The 17,137-nt window shown below is 39.7% G+C and overlaps 1 protein-coding gene across 2 annotated transcripts in view; it reads left to right on the top strand.

Annotated features, from left to right (window-relative positions):
- LOC126194536 (serine/arginine repetitive matrix protein 1) overlaps positions 1–17,137 on the top strand; it is a 368,411-nt gene that overhangs the window by 347,951 nt on the left and 3,323 nt on the right. For both annotated transcript variants that reach the window (XM_049932774.1, XM_049932773.1), the window contains exons 3-8: positions 335–540; positions 4,918–4,993; positions 5,260–5,397; positions 7,260–7,323; positions 7,609–9,064; positions 13,875–14,132. In XM_049932774.1, coding sequence (XP_049788731.1) covers positions 335–540; positions 4,918–4,993; positions 5,260–5,397; positions 7,260–7,323; positions 7,609–9,064; positions 13,875–14,132 — 2,198 coding nt within the window. The remainder of the gene's footprint in view (positions 1–334; positions 541–4,917; positions 4,994–5,259; positions 5,398–7,259; positions 7,324–7,608; positions 9,065–13,874; positions 14,133–17,137) is intronic.

The following is a 17,137-nucleotide window of genomic DNA, read 5'->3' as shown; positions in this document are numbered from 1 at the left end:
ATAGTAAATGAAACCAGCAAACTGTCATAAGCCCACCAAGTGCGATCAAGACAACTGTGGATGAAAAAGTATTTTTCAAAATAGATTGTGTGCTCCAGTTTGAAAATGTCAAATTTAATTGAGATTATTTTAAATGACAGTACATTGTACCAACAGTTGAAAGTAGTTAGTTTTTGGTAACTTCTTTTCTGTTGATGTATTCTTCCCCTCAAAGCTTCTTGAACATGATGGGACTTACCAAGATCAATATATAAATGAATGAATGCTCCATGTATTACATTACATATAAGTCCAGCTTGGCTTGCACAGGAGTCAAACTACTGACATGTTACAGACGCACTACTGGAGGACCTGCAGACTAGTGTGTCACGAGGCCGCAGCGCCATGAACGGGCCGAGTGGCGGTCACCAGCAACATCAGGAGTACCGCGAAATACGTCAAGTACGCCAGCAGGTGTCTGGCTCCCCGCAGGTGCAATACCTGTCTCCTGCCAACCCCACGACTGTGGTCGCTGAGCGGGAGCCCAGCCCCCTGTTGCAGGTCAGTAAGCACGAGCACACTGTGAGCTTGTATGAGACTGATTCAGAAAGTAGAGCAACAAGTGCTCTCACAGACCACCCTCACTCCACAGCATGTGTATTAATATACTCTAGTGTGGCACTGGTACTCATTGCTTCTCAACATAATAGTCAAGCTTTTCCAATATTTGTTGCATTAGTATACCAAGTCATGTCGTGTCCGAAAAGCAAAAATCTGTAGAAGTGTGTGCATCGATATCACAGTACAGTGCTAAGTGGCCATGCCAATTGTATGAACAAACGACTGTTCTGCTCCTTATTCGGGGGCCTAAAACATTGTATTCATTTTTGTCACTGTGACAGGGGTAGCCCAGTACAGCACTAATGAAGTGACGTAATGATTTACATGCGCTGACAGATAAGTATTAAATTGCAGTAGAAATGTTACCCATCTGTCAACAGAAATGTAATTTGTTTTCTGCAGACCGCCTACTCTATTTTACCTCAGTAACTGGCAGCATAAGTTGTTCCTTCCTTTTACAGAAATCCAGCAAAGGCATTTGCAATTTACTCAACTTCCTTTGTAAATTGAGGAATTTAAACCTTATTTGATGGTTGTAATTATATACTGGGGTGACAAAAGTCATGGAACAGTGATGTGCACATATACAGATGGTGGTAGTATTGCATACATAAAGGGCAGTGCATTGGCAGAGCTGTTGTTTATACTCAGGTGATTCATGTGGGAAGGTTTCTGACGTAATTATGGCTCTGCACGATGGGAGTTAACAGACTTTGATTGCAGAATGGTAGTTGGAGCTAGACACATGACACATTCCATTTCAGAAATCGTTAGGGAAGCCAATACGGTGAGATTCACAGTGTCAAGAGCATGCCAAGAACACCAAATTTAGACATTACTTTCACCATGGACAATGCAGTGGCCAATGTCTTCACATAATAATTGAGAGCAGCAGAGTTTTTGTACAGTTGTCAATGCTAACAGATAAACAAGCACAGAAATAACCACAGAAATCAATGTGGAACATATGCTGAACATATCTGTTAGAACAGTGCAGCAAAATTTGGCACTAATGGGCTATAGCAGCAGATGACAGATATGAGTGCCTTTTCTAACAGTATGACATCATCTGTAGTTCCCCTCAGGGGCTCATGACCATATCGGTTGGTCCCAAGATAATTGGAAAACAGTGGCCTGATCAGATGAGAACTGAAAGAGCTGGAAAGAGCTCATGCTAAGGTTAGAGTGTGGTGTAGACCCAACAAAGCCACAGATCCAAGTTTTCAACAATGCATGGTGCAAGCTGGTGGTGGCTTCATAATAGTGTGGCCTGGTTTACATGGAACTGAACCAGTCATTGACTGGAAATGGTTATGTTCAGCTACTTGGAGACCATTTGTAGCCATTCATTGACTTCATGTTCCCAAACAATGAGAGAATTTTTATGGATGACAATTTGCCAGGTCTCCAGGCCACAATTATTTGTGACCAGTTTGTAGAACATTCTGGGCAGTTCGAGTGAATGATTTGGCCACCCATATTGCCCAAAATGAATCCCATTGAACATTTATGGAACATAAATGAGAGGTCAGTTCGTGCACAAAATCCTGCATTGGCAATACTTGCACAGTTATGGATGGCTACAGAGGCAGCATTGGAGCTTCTAAAGACATGTTGAGTGCATGCCAAGCTGAGTTGCTGCACTATTCTGGGCAAAAGGTGGTCTTACATGATGCTTTTCTCAGAATATCTCGTGTATGGGGAAACACAGACACTCATTGATGTCTTTGTGATCTTTGATTGCCAGGGTAAACATATATCTTGTTATCAAAGTTGTTCATGAATGAGTGTGTGTGTGCGTAATGCGCACTGATCGTTTGAGTCAGTTAGCATTAGCACTGGAATTGAAATATTTGTATTTCATTCAGTTTTATCTGGAATGAAAGTTGTGGTACAAGACTGCCCTGTAGTGTAGTCTAGGTCTAGGTTAGATTGGTTGTGTGGTTAGTAAAACCAACAAATATAATAGCATGAGAAGCCTGAATGAAGTTACTGAAATGTTCAAAGAGAGATTCAGAAGACAATGTTCACAGACTATGTACATCCCACAGAAAGTAATTTTGTTAGTGGCACTAAATGTTAAGGCAGACAATCTGTATTGGAAGCCATTCTTTATCCTTTAGGAGAACTGTATCAGTTGCCACACATAGATGACCAATGTTTTTCAAACTAAAAGACATGTGATTTAAGTTTGTGGTTAGGCTGGCATGTGAGAGCTTACCTTAAATTTCCAGCAGCATGGCCTTCATGTTTAACAGTTCCACTCTAAATGCCACCTATTGCTAACCCCAATATTCTTGAGTAATTTGCAAAATGTGACATTATAGTGACATTCAGATATGCTGCTCATACAGCCTATGTGTTTCATGGTTCTCCATTAGTTCCATCAGTTTCCTTTTAAAATACAGTGGACACCTGAGGATTTCATAAGATTATGATATGAAAGTTTATCTTCAGTCTATCTCTATAAATACTTTGGCTACCTGTTACGTACATTCTCATTGATTACTTAAAACCAAGTATAAACACAATGTTTTGCATTCCCAACATATTTCATTGCATAATTGCTAACATTCTTCTGGGTGGGAGGCAAATAAGTGACAGCAGTTGTTCTATTCACAAGACGTACCACCAGTAAGTGATGGCCATTACTCTGTTCACAAGATTTACCACCAGATTTTAAATATGGCATACATCATCATTTGTCATCAGTGCTTTGCTGATTTTATCTTTGCCCACTAAGCATGTTGGTATCGAATTACACATTCTGCAACAAACCCACAGCTATTGTTTATAAGATGGTATCAGCAGTGCACCCCACAATGAATTTCCACCTGTGAGGTGCAAAAAACTACCACACTACACCTGATCATATTACTGTACATACAGCCATTTTATAATTGACGGGAGGTGAATGTGATGAATTATGTGTGACTGCCTGATGTGGTTATATGTGTAGTGTTTTCAGAAAAACCAGTAATTACTCTGTTAGCTTGAACACAAAGGTGAATAATGGTATACTCATCAACCACCTGACATCCACGGCTCAATAATGGCCTCGTCTAGACTTTTCCATGCATTACAGTATTCAGTATTACACATTGTTGCTGCTCCTGCGTAATTTCTGTGATGTACCACACAATTTTTGGCCACCCATCTGTTGATCCATTTATCTGTTTTGTTCTCTCTCCTAGTAATTCCCAACATGTTCACTGAGCAACACTTAGTTTTTAATTAAAAGTGCATGTCTCATTAGCATAAATCAAAACTGCTAACACAAATTGACAGTAAACTTTTTGTTTCAGAAGTACTCAAAGCTTTGTTTTAATAATTCAGTTTAGTTTACCAGAAATTCTGTGGGACATGTGAAACCTGAGTTTCTCCTGACTCAAGTTTCACATTGTTCACCTCTTTGGTGTGGGAATGTTAAGACTGCTTGCATACGTTGGATAAGCTTTACAGTAGAGGAGTGAGATAACGATGTGCACTTTCATTTTTGTTATGGTTTTAAGACCAAAATGTTGTTATAATGTTCACCAAAGTTGTGTATCATATCAATTCTCATGCACTAACAGGATCAAGGAGTGAACTGGTTTAGCTTTTGTTCATGAAAGGATCCATTGTACTCGTCAACAGAAATTCTAGGACATTTTTTACAAAAGCTCATCAGCTAACTCCATGGTATCATCATTAATTAAAAAAAAAAAAAGTGGTATAGGTATGTTCATGGCAGGTTCAACTCCAAAATTGTTAGATGAGCAGAACATATATCAGCTGTCATTCAAATAAAACAATTGTCTCTCTTAAATGAAAGTCTAGTCAGATGAAAATGATTATCAGAAGGTAGAGAAAGTCACATATTGAGCAATCTGTGTATTGGAATGAGTGCATAAGTGTTATACGGTATGAAGGAGTGAACTACAAAAACTGTTATATTTACATGTTTCACTAGGAGCAAGAAAGTAACATCGTAAGAGAAATTAGGAGAGAATGGGCTAGAAGCTTACTGTATTCAAAATAAACAAATTTTCTACGAGGTGACATGTTTTTACTCCTCAGCAGAGTACATGTGTGTGTCAGACCAGATCACTCAATACCCTTAACTAGGATCTATTGGGTGTGTGTTCTAATTTGCAAAACTATTTTCAGACTACATCCACTGCATGTTTCTTTCACAATGAGACTGATTTTGTTATGTAGCCTTAAGGCTATTATTGATTCACAGGACACAGCATCTAGAACATATAGGTATGTTTACAGATCAATTATGCTTTGTTAAAACTTGAAATTGAGCATACATGTTTTTATTTCTTTCAGCCTGCTGCAGGAGAACAAAGAAGTGTTGCATACAAAACTGTCTCTTATCAGTACAGTGCATCTGATGGTCAGCCTGGTAAGATATTGTCTTTACTTCTCTGTTCTTAGGTTAACTCTTTCACTTTGAGCAAGTTGGTGTATCCAGGGCCTTTCATATAAATAGAAAATTGAATAAGAATTTTTTTTAAAAAAAAGCATTGTTTCATAACTTTGTTTGAGGACATGAAAATTTAATATATTTTCAAATTATATAACTTAAATGAAAACCTGAAAAACACATTTCTTCTGTTGATAATTACATTTGGATGTCATTGGACATTTTAAATTTTTTTTTTTTTCAAGGGCATGCACTGAGCAGCAGTGCTGGCAGTCCTTCAGACCAGACACCTGATGTGAGGTTAAGGGAGAATCTAAATGAACTTGATAGCCTGCTTGTTGACCTTCACCAGGCACAGAAAGCTGGCTTTGGAACACCACAAGGTGAGTTATTTCAGGATTTACAAATTTTTTTAACAACTTCCAAAGCCCTTTTATAATGTTCTGTATGTCCTAGCCACTGTGCCTCGAATTTTCATTAAATCAGATCATATTGTCATACTTATCAAATATCACCACATCTCCCCCCCCCCCTACCTCCCCCATCCATCACTTCCTCTCATTGTACCACAGAACTGCTGCAGTGTGTGAACAAATATCTATATGTAATGTGAATGTTGTCAGATGTAGGCGATATAAAAATATGAAAGCTAGCATAATATGCTTATCTTCATGCCACAATGTCACAGGAGATTATTTTTTGGAGTGACTTATCAAGCCAAGCTAAAGTTTTCTGGGTTAAAAACCATGAATAGTAATTATTTGTGGTATGAACTCAAGAACATTCTGCAGGGAAATACTGTTTCCCAATATACCAGGTGATCAAAAAGTCAGTATAAATTTGAAAACTGAATAAATCACGGAATAATGTAGATAGAGAGGTACAAATTGACACAGATGCTTGGAATGACATGGGGTTTTATTAGAACCAAAAAAATACAAAAGTTCAAAAAATGTCCGACAGATGGCGCTTCATCTAATCAGAATAGCAATAATTAGCATAACAAAGTAAGACAAAGCAAAGATGATGTTCTTCACAGGAAATGCTCAATATGTCCACCATCATTCCTCAACAACAGCTGTAGTCGAGGAATAATGTTGTGAACAGCACTGTAAAGCATGTCCGGAGTTATGGTGAGGCATTGGCATTGGATGTTGTCTTTCAGCATCCTTAGAGATGTCGGTCGATCACGATACACTTGCGACTTCAGGTAACCCCAAAGCCAATAATCGCACGGACTGAGGTACGGGGACCTGGGAGGCCAAGCATTGATGAAAGTGGCAACTGAGCACATGAACATCACCAAACAACGTGCGCAAGAGATCTTTCACATGTCTATGAATATGGGGTGGTTTTAATAAAACCCCGTGTCATTCCAAGCACGTGTGTCAATTTTTACCTCTCTATCTACATAATAAACCACGGAATAAAGTTTTCAAATTTATACTAATTTTTTGATCACCTGGTATTTATTCCTTTGTGAAACTGAATTTGTCACTAAAGATATAGTATCTCTTTTTCAAACCAACAGCTAAGGACATGGAATAAATACTAGAAATAAGAATAATCTTCACAAAGATTGAAGTCACTTATGTTGGCCCAGAAAGGTGTCCATTATCCAGGAACACAAATTTTCAGTAACTTGCCAGCAGCTATAAAAAGTTTAATACTAATAAAGTTCAGTTTAAGAGGAGACCATTGGATTAAATGGTGACCAACTCCTACTTCACTGATGAAGTTATGAGTAGAACCAACTGTTGTATATATGTTACTAATAATATCAAGTAATGTGCGTATTAGTAAACTCTGACTACTCTGAAAATTCAGTGCAATAATGTGGTCATTGTAAACAAGTGCTGAGAAACAATTTTTCTGCTTGACGACGCATGGCTTTAACAGCCTAAGAATTATCATATGCATGTCAGTGTACTGAACTCTTACATGTTTTGTGACAAGCTATTACTTTTTAAATATAAATATTTTAAATGAAAATATGTTTAAGATTTTTTGACTTATTCCACATCCTTGAGGGCCACTTCACTTTGGATCTGTGAACAGTACATATTTGTTTTTACTTGAAAATTTTTATTGTGTATTGTTTTTCTGACATGTTCTTCATTCAGGAGGAGTTTCTCACACTGGATCAGTTGGTATGAAAAGTACATCTAATTTCTGATCTTTGCATTTTTTGTCACTAAAGGTTTTACATACATTTTAGTTCACCTTACATTCTGCTTGTTTTCAGGAACTGCAAGCGCCACAGTCAATAGAGTTGAAGTGTCACGCACAGGAGTGGACCCTGGATTGTTGTAAGTTACACTGTCATTAACTGATGATTTTCCAAAAATGTGATAAATTTTTCTAACAATGTATCTGCAATGTGCCGTAAATATTTTCCTTGATCTATTAACAAGTGTCCAGGTTAGAACAGTGTTACTTTATTAGTACTAAAATAGTAAATTATTTAAATAACAAGACGAACACACAAGACATTTGACAAATCACAACTGAAAAATTCATGACTAGCTGCATCATCTAACTTTATCTCTAGTGATTTAAGAACATTACAGTTATTTTATCTTGCCTAACTGCAGGGAACCTCTGGACACAAGCACACCGGCTCCTCCAACTCGGCAACAGCAGCACGTTTCTCGGTCCGTGCAGTATCGTCAGTACAGTTCAGCCCGCAGTGCGAGTGCTGACACCGATGTTGGAAATGCGCCACAGCTACAGCCACGTCGTTCAACTTCTGCACAGCGTGAACTCACTTACGAGCCGTCGCCACCGGCTCGGTCCACGCGCACACGCTCACCTTCTCCTGTAGCTACATCTGTCACTCGAAGGGAAGTCTATTACGAGACTGACGGAAGTGCCAGATATCGTGACAAGTCACCTTCTAACCGTCGTCTTCAGAAAGAAGTGTATTATGAGACGAAGGATTCGACACCCTACCCCACAACTGTGCGGCACGAAGTTTATTACGATGCAGAACCTGGAGTTGGTGTTCCTCCACCATCATCGACGTCAAGACACGAGGTGTATTATGAAACAGAGAAATCCAGCACTCTTCCTCCTCCGAGGCAAGATGTTTATTATGAACACAAAACTTCTACATTACCACCACAGAGACAGGACGTTTACTATGACACAAAAACGTCTACACTTCCACCTGTGAGGCACGATGTCTATTATGAAACGAAAAATTCATCTACCCTTCCACCACAGAGACAGGAAGTGTATTATGAAACCAGAAATGTGTCAAAAGTAGTGCCCTCTCCTAGACCAGACAGGTACAGAGAGCCTTCACCACCTCCTCATAGGCTGCAGACATCACCACCTGCAGACACTACAGACAAGCCTGATCGTTATGCTCCACAGCCCAATAGTGCGCCAACATCTGTCACTGCATATCGCACTTACAACTACAGTTCTAGTAGCAGTTCAGTAACTCAGCCTCCGTACACGTCTGGTCCTGTGCCTGATTCTAGACCGGCTTACCCTGACACTTCCCCTCCTATCCCATCTCACTATCCACAATCACCACCGACACAACATTCATCACCGCCAACTCAGACTGTGATCTACCGTGATGGTCCAGACCAACCTCCGACTAAAGTTACGACGACAGTGAGAACGTACACTTATGAGCTCCCAGGAGAGCCTGGTGTTTTGCATACTCACCCCTATCCACCAGGACCTGACCATCCATACCCAGATCAACAGCCTCACAAACCAAACGTAGAACACACGGTGACGTATCATGTTTCCCCACAACATCAGCCTGAGAAGGAACCCCTCCTCCCAATACAACACCAGCCACTGGTCATACCTGCAGAGCCAAATCCTCCACCCACTGTCATCACTTACAAATACTCAAGCCACTCCAGTCATAATACCACCAACAAATATCCACCACACTCACATCCAGAGGAGCAGCAACCACTTCTGCCTCGTCCGTTCCCTACATCTTCTCCAGGACCAGATTATCCTCCAAATGGTCAACCACCAAAAAGGCTGGATGATCTTATGGCATCGTTTTCTGATACAGAGGTAAGAGGGATTACTTGTAGTTTGTAATGCTTGCTTTAATGTATTAGTTATGGTATAAATTAATTCATGTCTGAGTCTATAAGAAACACAGACAGGAAGTTGCATTCAATAAGTTCTTTTTTTAGGTCATTAATTTTAATCTCAATGTTTTACATAGCTTGATGACTTTTCTCAGTTTTTTCCTTCTTGTGCCTGAAGTGGAGGTTTAGCTCATTAGAGGAAAACACACCACATTTATCCTGAGACTTTCCATCTTTCCCTGAAGCTGTATCAGTGCATGGAAATTTAGGTAGTTTTCTTGTGTATACACACATTTCAAAGGTTTGCAAGAAAGAGTGCATGTTGTTTTCTACATTATGGTTACATAAATAGTACTTTCTGTCTAGCAATCTCAAAACTTCCATAGTTTCAGCTGAATGTCCCTGATCAGTTCATCAACTGCTGTGAAGGTTCATTTCAGTGCATAGGTACATTAATTTTGGAACTAATATCACACTATGTAATATATATGTTCCTCACAATTATTTCTCCCGTTAGTGCTAGTGCTAGTGCTACCTCTTCAGTAACAAACTAACTGAAGAGACCAGAACAGTAGACAAAAGATATAGCCAGCAGGAAATTTTACATTAGGCCAGTACATCGTTTGGCTGTGTCAGTACAAAGCAATGGACAGATTAGAAATTCTGATCTAACTGTCCACACAAAACACATTGTTACCATTTTAGTATTTCATATTAACATAAATTCTACAAATTTGTGTAGATTTATTCCTTTGACTAAATATATGCTGTAGTTCAGCCACTAACTAATCTCAAAGGCAATGATTTTGAATACCGTTTATACACTGAAGAGCCAAGAAAGTGACACACCTGCCTAATATCATCCAGGGCCCCTACAAGCATGCAGAAATGCCGCAACACGATGTGGCATGGACTTGACTAACGTCTTCAGTAGTGCTAGAGGGAACTGAAACAATGAATCCTGCAAGAGCTGTCCATAAATCCGTAAGAGTACAAGGGGATGGAGATCTCTTCTGAACAGCACATTGCAAGACATCGCAGATATGCTCAGTAATGTTCATGTCTGGGGAGTTTGGGGGCCAGCGAAAGTGTATAAACTCAGAAGAGTGTTCCTGGAGCCACTCTGTAGCAGTTCTGGACGTGTAGGCTGTCACATTGTCCTGCTGGAATTGCCCAAGTTTCTTGGAATGCATAATGGACATGAATGGATTCAAGTGGTCAGACAGGATGCTTATGTACTGGTCACCTGCCACGCAAAAATCAAACAACAGAAAATCCAGGATGGAATGTAACAATACTATGAAAAGGAAAGTTGCTACTCACCATGTAGCAGAGATGCTGAGTCGCTGACAGGCACAACAAAAAGACTTCCACAAATAAAGCTTTTGGTCAGCAGGACCTTTGTCAAAAATAGATTGCGTGCGCGCGCACCCACACCCACACACACACACACACACACACACACACACATGACTGCAGTCTCAGGCAACTGAAACCACACACACTGCAAGCAGCAGCATCAGTGCATAATGGGAGTGGCAACTGGGTGGGGATAAGGAGGAGGCTGGGGAAGGGAGGGGGAGGGATAGTAGGGCTAGAGATGGCGGATTGTGAAGTGCTGCAGGTTAGATGGAGGGCAGAGGAGAGGTGGGGAATGGTAGCAGAAAAGGAGAGAAGTAAAAAGACTAGGTGCAATGCTGGGATGACAGCTATGTAGTCTGGAATGGGAACAGGGAAGGGACTGGGTGGGTGAGGACAGTGACTAACAAAGGTTGAGGCCAAGAGGGTTGTGGGTACATATGATGTATTGCAGGGAAAGTTCCCACCTGTCCAATTCAGAAAAGCTGGTGTTGGTGGGAAGGATCCATATGGCACAGAGTGTGAAGCAGTCATTGAAATAAAGGATGTCATATTTGGCAGCATGCTCAGCTACCTGTGAAACCAGTGATGTGAACCATAAGCTAAGCTGCAACCGCTGTGATTCATTCGAAGTGGCCATTACAACACACAAGCTGCCTGTCCGCATAAATGGCCATTGATAAACTGTGGCCAAGAAACAAGTGGACCACCATGTTTCTGAGAATGCTGCCAAATATGACATCCTTCATTTCAATGACTGCTTCACAGCCTGTGATATGTGGATCCTTCCCACCAACACCAGCTTTTCCAAATTCTGCAGGTGGGAACTTTCCCTGCAATACAGCCTATGTCCCCACAACCCTCCTGGCCCCAACCTTTATTAGCCACTGTCCTCACCCATCCAGCTTCTTCCCGTTCCAATTCCAGCACTACACAGCTATCATTCCACCATTTCACCCAGTGTTTTTACTTCTATCCTTTTCTGCTACCCCTCCCCACCTCTCCCCTGCCCTCTGTCTAACCTGCAGCATTTCGTGCATGTTCGTGTGCATGTGCGTGTGTGTGTGTGTGGGGGTTGTCTCTTTTCGACGAAGGTCTTACTGGCCAAAAGCTTTGTTTGTGACAGTCTTTTTGTTGTGCCTATCTGTGACTAAGCGTCTCGACTATATGAGAGTAGCAACTTTTCTTTTCATAATATTGTCACCTGTCAGACTCATACCTAGATGTATCAGGGGTTCCATATCACTCCAACTGCACACGTCCCTCACCATTACAGAGCCTCCATCAGCTTGAACAGTCCGCTGCTGACATACAGGGTCCATGGATTCATGAGGTTGTCTCCATACCCATACAAGTCTGTCTGCATGATACAATTTGGAATGAGACTCATCCAACCAGGCAACATGTTTCCAGTCATCAACAGTCCAATGTCAGTGTTGAAGGGCCCAGGCCAGACATAAAGCTTTGTGTCGTGCAGTCATCAAGGGTACATGAGTGGGCCTTCAGCCCTGAAAGCCCACATTGATGATGTTTCGTTGAATGATTCACACGCTGACACTTGTTGATGGCCCAGCACTCAAATCTTCAGCAATTTGCAGAAGGGCTACACTTCTATCACATTGAACAATTCTCTTCACTCATCGTTGGTCCCATTCTTGCAGGATCTTTTTCCGGCCACAGCGATGTCAGAGATCTGATGTTTTACTGGATTCTTGATATTAACGGTACACTCATGGACTGGTGGTACAGGAAAAACCTCAATTCATTGCTACCTCGGAGATGCTGTGTCCCATTGCTCGTGTGCCGACTGTAACACCACGTTCAAACTCACTTAAATCTTCATTACCTGCATTGTGGCAGCAGTAACTGATCTAATAACTGTGCCAGACACTTGTTGTCGTATATAGGCATCTGTGACTGCTGCGCCATATTCTGCCTGTTTACATGTCTGTTATGCATACCTACTCCACTTCTTTGGCACTTCAGTGTATATGATGTTATCAACATGAGATCTTAATAAATATTACAGCCTCAGTGGAAAATGTCACCTTTGTTTGAGCACAATTTTAACTGTTTTAACTGCAGTATATTTATGTTGTAATGTCTATTTAAAATGTTTGGATTTTGTATAATTCATTTCTTGTTTGAATATTCACCATATGTTCTAAAATGAGAATAGAGAAACAGCAAGTTTATTCCTTATAAAAAACAAGAATAATTTATTGAGAGAACTATTTCCAAGTGAAACTATAACCAAATAGATATAGGAGAAACTACTACTCCTAAGTTGATGACAGTCAAAAAAAGAAACAAAAATACTGATACTAATATTACTTTACAAAAACAAGAGCGCCTTTTGTCTAATGAAAGAGGGAAAAGGGTTGAAGGAAATGGGCTTACATGTCTGCTTGAAGCTACCTTCTAGAGAGAAACATTTAAAAAATCTATATTGCATTGTGAAGACAAGGGAATTTTGTTACTGATGCAAGATTAAAATGCTCTTTCAACATATCAGAGAGGGGAAATTTATTTGTTGTTGTTGTTTTAGCAAGTGAATTACTTTCATAACAACATCATTCCTGATAGCGTTATCATTCTCTGCAGGGTGTATTTTTGATTGACAGATGGGTACCATGTAACCCGAGACAATGTACATTACTGTCCATAAACATCAGCTTAATGCACTTACAGTAGGTGCCTAAGATGACAGCCACCAGCTTTGATATATTATGTGTATTAGCTGATGATGTCTTGCCAAACTCTTGACTCTTCGCTTACCGTGCATGATGCCACTGGATTTTCATTTTGCGGGTACATGAAAACCGTGGTGTACGAAACACCTGTTGAGTCTCCACAAGATCATTCTGCATGAATACAAGTAACAGCTTGAGTCATCCATGATATGCTGGAAACTTTTCCAGGGTTCGGTAAGACGTCATCAGGTGATACACAAAATGTATCGAAGTCAGTGGCACTCATATTGAGCACCTTTCCTTTAGTCCTCACCTAGCTTGTGTGGTCCACACTGCGTACATCCACGTCCACATTTTAGGGATGTTAACAAACAAACAAAGTGTTTTTTACATAAGTTTATTAGCAAAATATGCTCACATGGTACCCATCTAATAATCACCATGCCTTGTAACATAACTTTTAATACAACCTGTACACTGAGCTTTAAGTATCCTTCCTCTTTCCTCACACATCTCTGCATCCTTTGAAAAATTACTGCCAGTTACACCTACTAATGAGCCTTTGAAACTTTCTATTTAAGTGTCATCTGTTTTATCTGTGCAAAACACTTACTGATTTACTGACATTCCTGGAAATTTTGGAATTAGCATTGACATAACATTGCATATGGTATTTTCTAGTATATTGTGCTCCACAATTCCATTATCAATAGACAAACAATTAATTTATTGTTTCAGACTGATATATCACCTCATCCCAAGCACTACAATGTAGAAAAACAGATGACTGCCAGTCCAGCTCATCCACCGGGAGGGCCTGCTGACACTAATGCTGTAGCTGTTGTCACACCAACACAGCAGAATGTGAAAGTCGAAGAAACTAAAGCTAAAACTGAAATAAAAGCAAGGGAAAGAACTGTCAACAAGGCTGGACCTCCCGTGTTCTACCCACCTGGTGTGGAGCTCTTTTCAAAGAAAGAGGAGTCAATGGCAATGGTAAAATTTTATTTGTATATTGAATTACTTTCTTATTCTAAATATGTATAGTACGCAGTCTTATTGTTTCCAAAACAATGATAGTCCATGTCTTTATTTTAATTTTGAACAGTAAAATGTCCAGTATGCCTAATGCACTAAAAGTGCCAAAACCATTATAGAGTCAAATAACAGCTTGAGAAATTTAATTTTAAAGCAACATTCTGGTCAAATGTGTCATACTTCAGGGTAATATTCTGAGTCATTTTGATTACATTTAAGGAGCTCAGCAATAATTCAGTCAATGTATTTAGTGGTAATCTGGAGCAGAGTAATAGGAAGCAGAAAATATGCACATAAAACAGCCACCTACTCCTTAAATTATTGCCTATCCCACAATGAAATCAGCTGAAGGTAAATTAAATTATAAGTTATAAAAGTGACTGATTCATGACAGGAATCAAAATATTCCATGCAAGGAAGCTAGAAAGAAAATTAAATATCAGACAGAGAACTAACTGCAGGTTACTGATGTAATTTAAGTTGCATTAAGTTTGTGACACTGTGAGATATGCTGTTAAGGGACTCTGAGCTCACAGCCATAAAACCCACAACCAGCACACTGTTAACTCTTAAGTGGTCCATTTTCAATTGTGCAAAATTAATTAGCTTTCAGCCCTTCAGATTTGTTTAGTTATAATGCAAGATGCTAACTGCACAGTATTCAGTGAGAACTTTTATATATGCCTTTTAGGTCAGTTCACTTTGTGTAACAGTTTTCCAGTAAGTAGGGACTCCATACCTTTAATGTGATCCTCGCAGGTTTGTAAAACATCTGCCTATGTTTGCTATAATTGTAGGCTAAAAGTATTCTTGTCACAGGTTTCTTTAGATGTGGGAATAACTGAAAGCCAATGGTTGCTGAATCTGGTGAAAAGCATGGATGTTCCAACAATTATTACTTGAAATCTGTTAGTTTTCAGACTGATGAAACATCTTTGCACAGCAAGACAAGAAAAATCAGGTCAGTTTCACAGGATTTGATGATGTAGAACATGTGCCTGACAATTTAAAGCAGTGCAAGATGTTTGAAATCCCAAGAAAAATAGTTATATGCTATAGGGAATGATTGGTAATACACAACATGCACAAGAACCAAAAGGCCACAATAAGATTGAAAGACCAGGAGAAAAGTGCTCAGATTAAAAATGGTGCAAGTTAGGGATGCAGACTATCTCCTCTACAGTTCAAACCTGTATACTGAAGAAGCAATGAATAAAATAAGACAACTTAAGAAGTAAGGTTAAAATTCATGGTGAAAAGATATCAGTGTTAAGATTCACTGATGACACTTGCAGAACCTGTTGAATTTCGGAACAGTCTAAGAACCACACACTAATAGATGAAGAGTGAATGGCATAAAGAAAGTAATGAGGAGTAGCAGAAATAAGATTAGCAATAAACTTAACATAAAAGTTGGGGCCACAAAGCAGACAAAATGAAGGAATTATTATATCTTAGAAGCAAAACACGGATGGAGAAGGACCAATGAAGCTAGGAGATCATAAAAAGCAGGCTAGCACAGGCAAAGGGGTCAGTCTACCATGGTAAGGGAAGACAGAGACTGAAATGTATCCAACAAATATCTAAGGATGTCTGGTGTAAGTGCTCTTTTGAGATGAAGAATTGGCACAAGGGAGGAAATCATGACAAGCTGCAACACAATAGTCAGGAATAGTGACAAGAACCTGTTCTCCTCTATATGGAATTTGTTTCTATGGTAATTCAATTGCTCACTAGTGTAGGTTGTATCATTAAATGGCAGTGCTGACACAAATTTTGGTTCATGCGACATATGCTTTTCTCAGCCTATATATGTGGCATTAGTTCAGTGAGATACAGCCCAGATTCTGATCTGAGCGTGAGAGCTAATGGCTGAAGCCAGTATCTGGTATCTGCTGATAGGCGGGACGGGGGCGGGGGGGGGGGGGGGGGGGGGGGCAGCTGCATTGGTATGGTTGTTAGTCTTCTTATGCTCTCTGTCAATAGTTACACATCTTACAAAAAAGAGAGCATCCTTTACCATATGTCATATGGTGAAACTTAAGTGATATACACTGTCTCCTAAAATCTCTGTCAACAATAATCTGCTGTTCTCATGGTGCCATAAAACTGTTTTGTTTAGTCTTGCACTCGTACCATTTTTAATTTCACTACTGTTCAGCACATTTTGCAACAGCTTTGCCTCTACCTAACAGAAAGGGGAAAAATATCTTAAATTGCTGGTGATGATTATAAAATCTCCATGCACTGGACACAATTTAAGCTCCAGCAATTGTAGCACCTACTGTACAAAATTTAAGTGTAACATACAGAAAAATCTGATAAGCTCATCCTTCTCCTACTGTAAGCCATGCAGCTTGCCTGTTGTGATTTATTTATCATCATCGTTAGCAGCAACAACAGCCATCTGACTTCCATTTCTGGAAAAAAGGCCTGCTCTAGACTTTTTCATACATATTTTGGCAATATTATGCATTTATGTCATTCCTGCATATTTTCTAAGTACAGCCGCCAACCTTTGATTAGGTCATCATCATGTCTTTCCTTATCTTTTGGAATCTAGTGAAGAATTTCATTGATCCATCTACTATCTATTCTTCACCTTCCTACATGTCTCACCCACCTCCATTCCATTTTCACTAGTCGTAATTATATCATTCTTCCAGTTTGTTCCCTTGATATTTTTTTTTTTTTTTTGCCTGTCTCTCTTACTGATTCCCAGCTCACAGAGCAACCTTCAATTTTTTAATGATTTTTTTTTTGCATTGAAAAACCATGTTTTACTGCCTTAAGTAGAAATAAGGACAACACAAGTGCTGCTCTCAGAGCATTTTTTTCTGGGGCAGAACTTTCAGGCCGTTTCACTCTGAGCGAGAGAATTTCAAAAATTCAGCCAACATGGTCTCAGGGTAGCATTGCTCACTGAAATCCCTCATATAGGGCGAGGCACCTGTTGCACTACA

This window comes from Schistocerca nitens, chromosome 1 (assembly GCF_023898315.1).
Source record: "Schistocerca nitens isolate TAMUIC-IGC-003100 chromosome 1, iqSchNite1.1, whole genome shotgun sequence".
NCBI lineage: Eukaryota > Metazoa > Arthropoda > Insecta > Orthoptera > Acrididae > Schistocerca > Schistocerca nitens.
The sequence above is the reverse complement of the archived record's forward strand: the minus strand, read 5'-3'. Positions and strand labels throughout refer to the sequence as shown.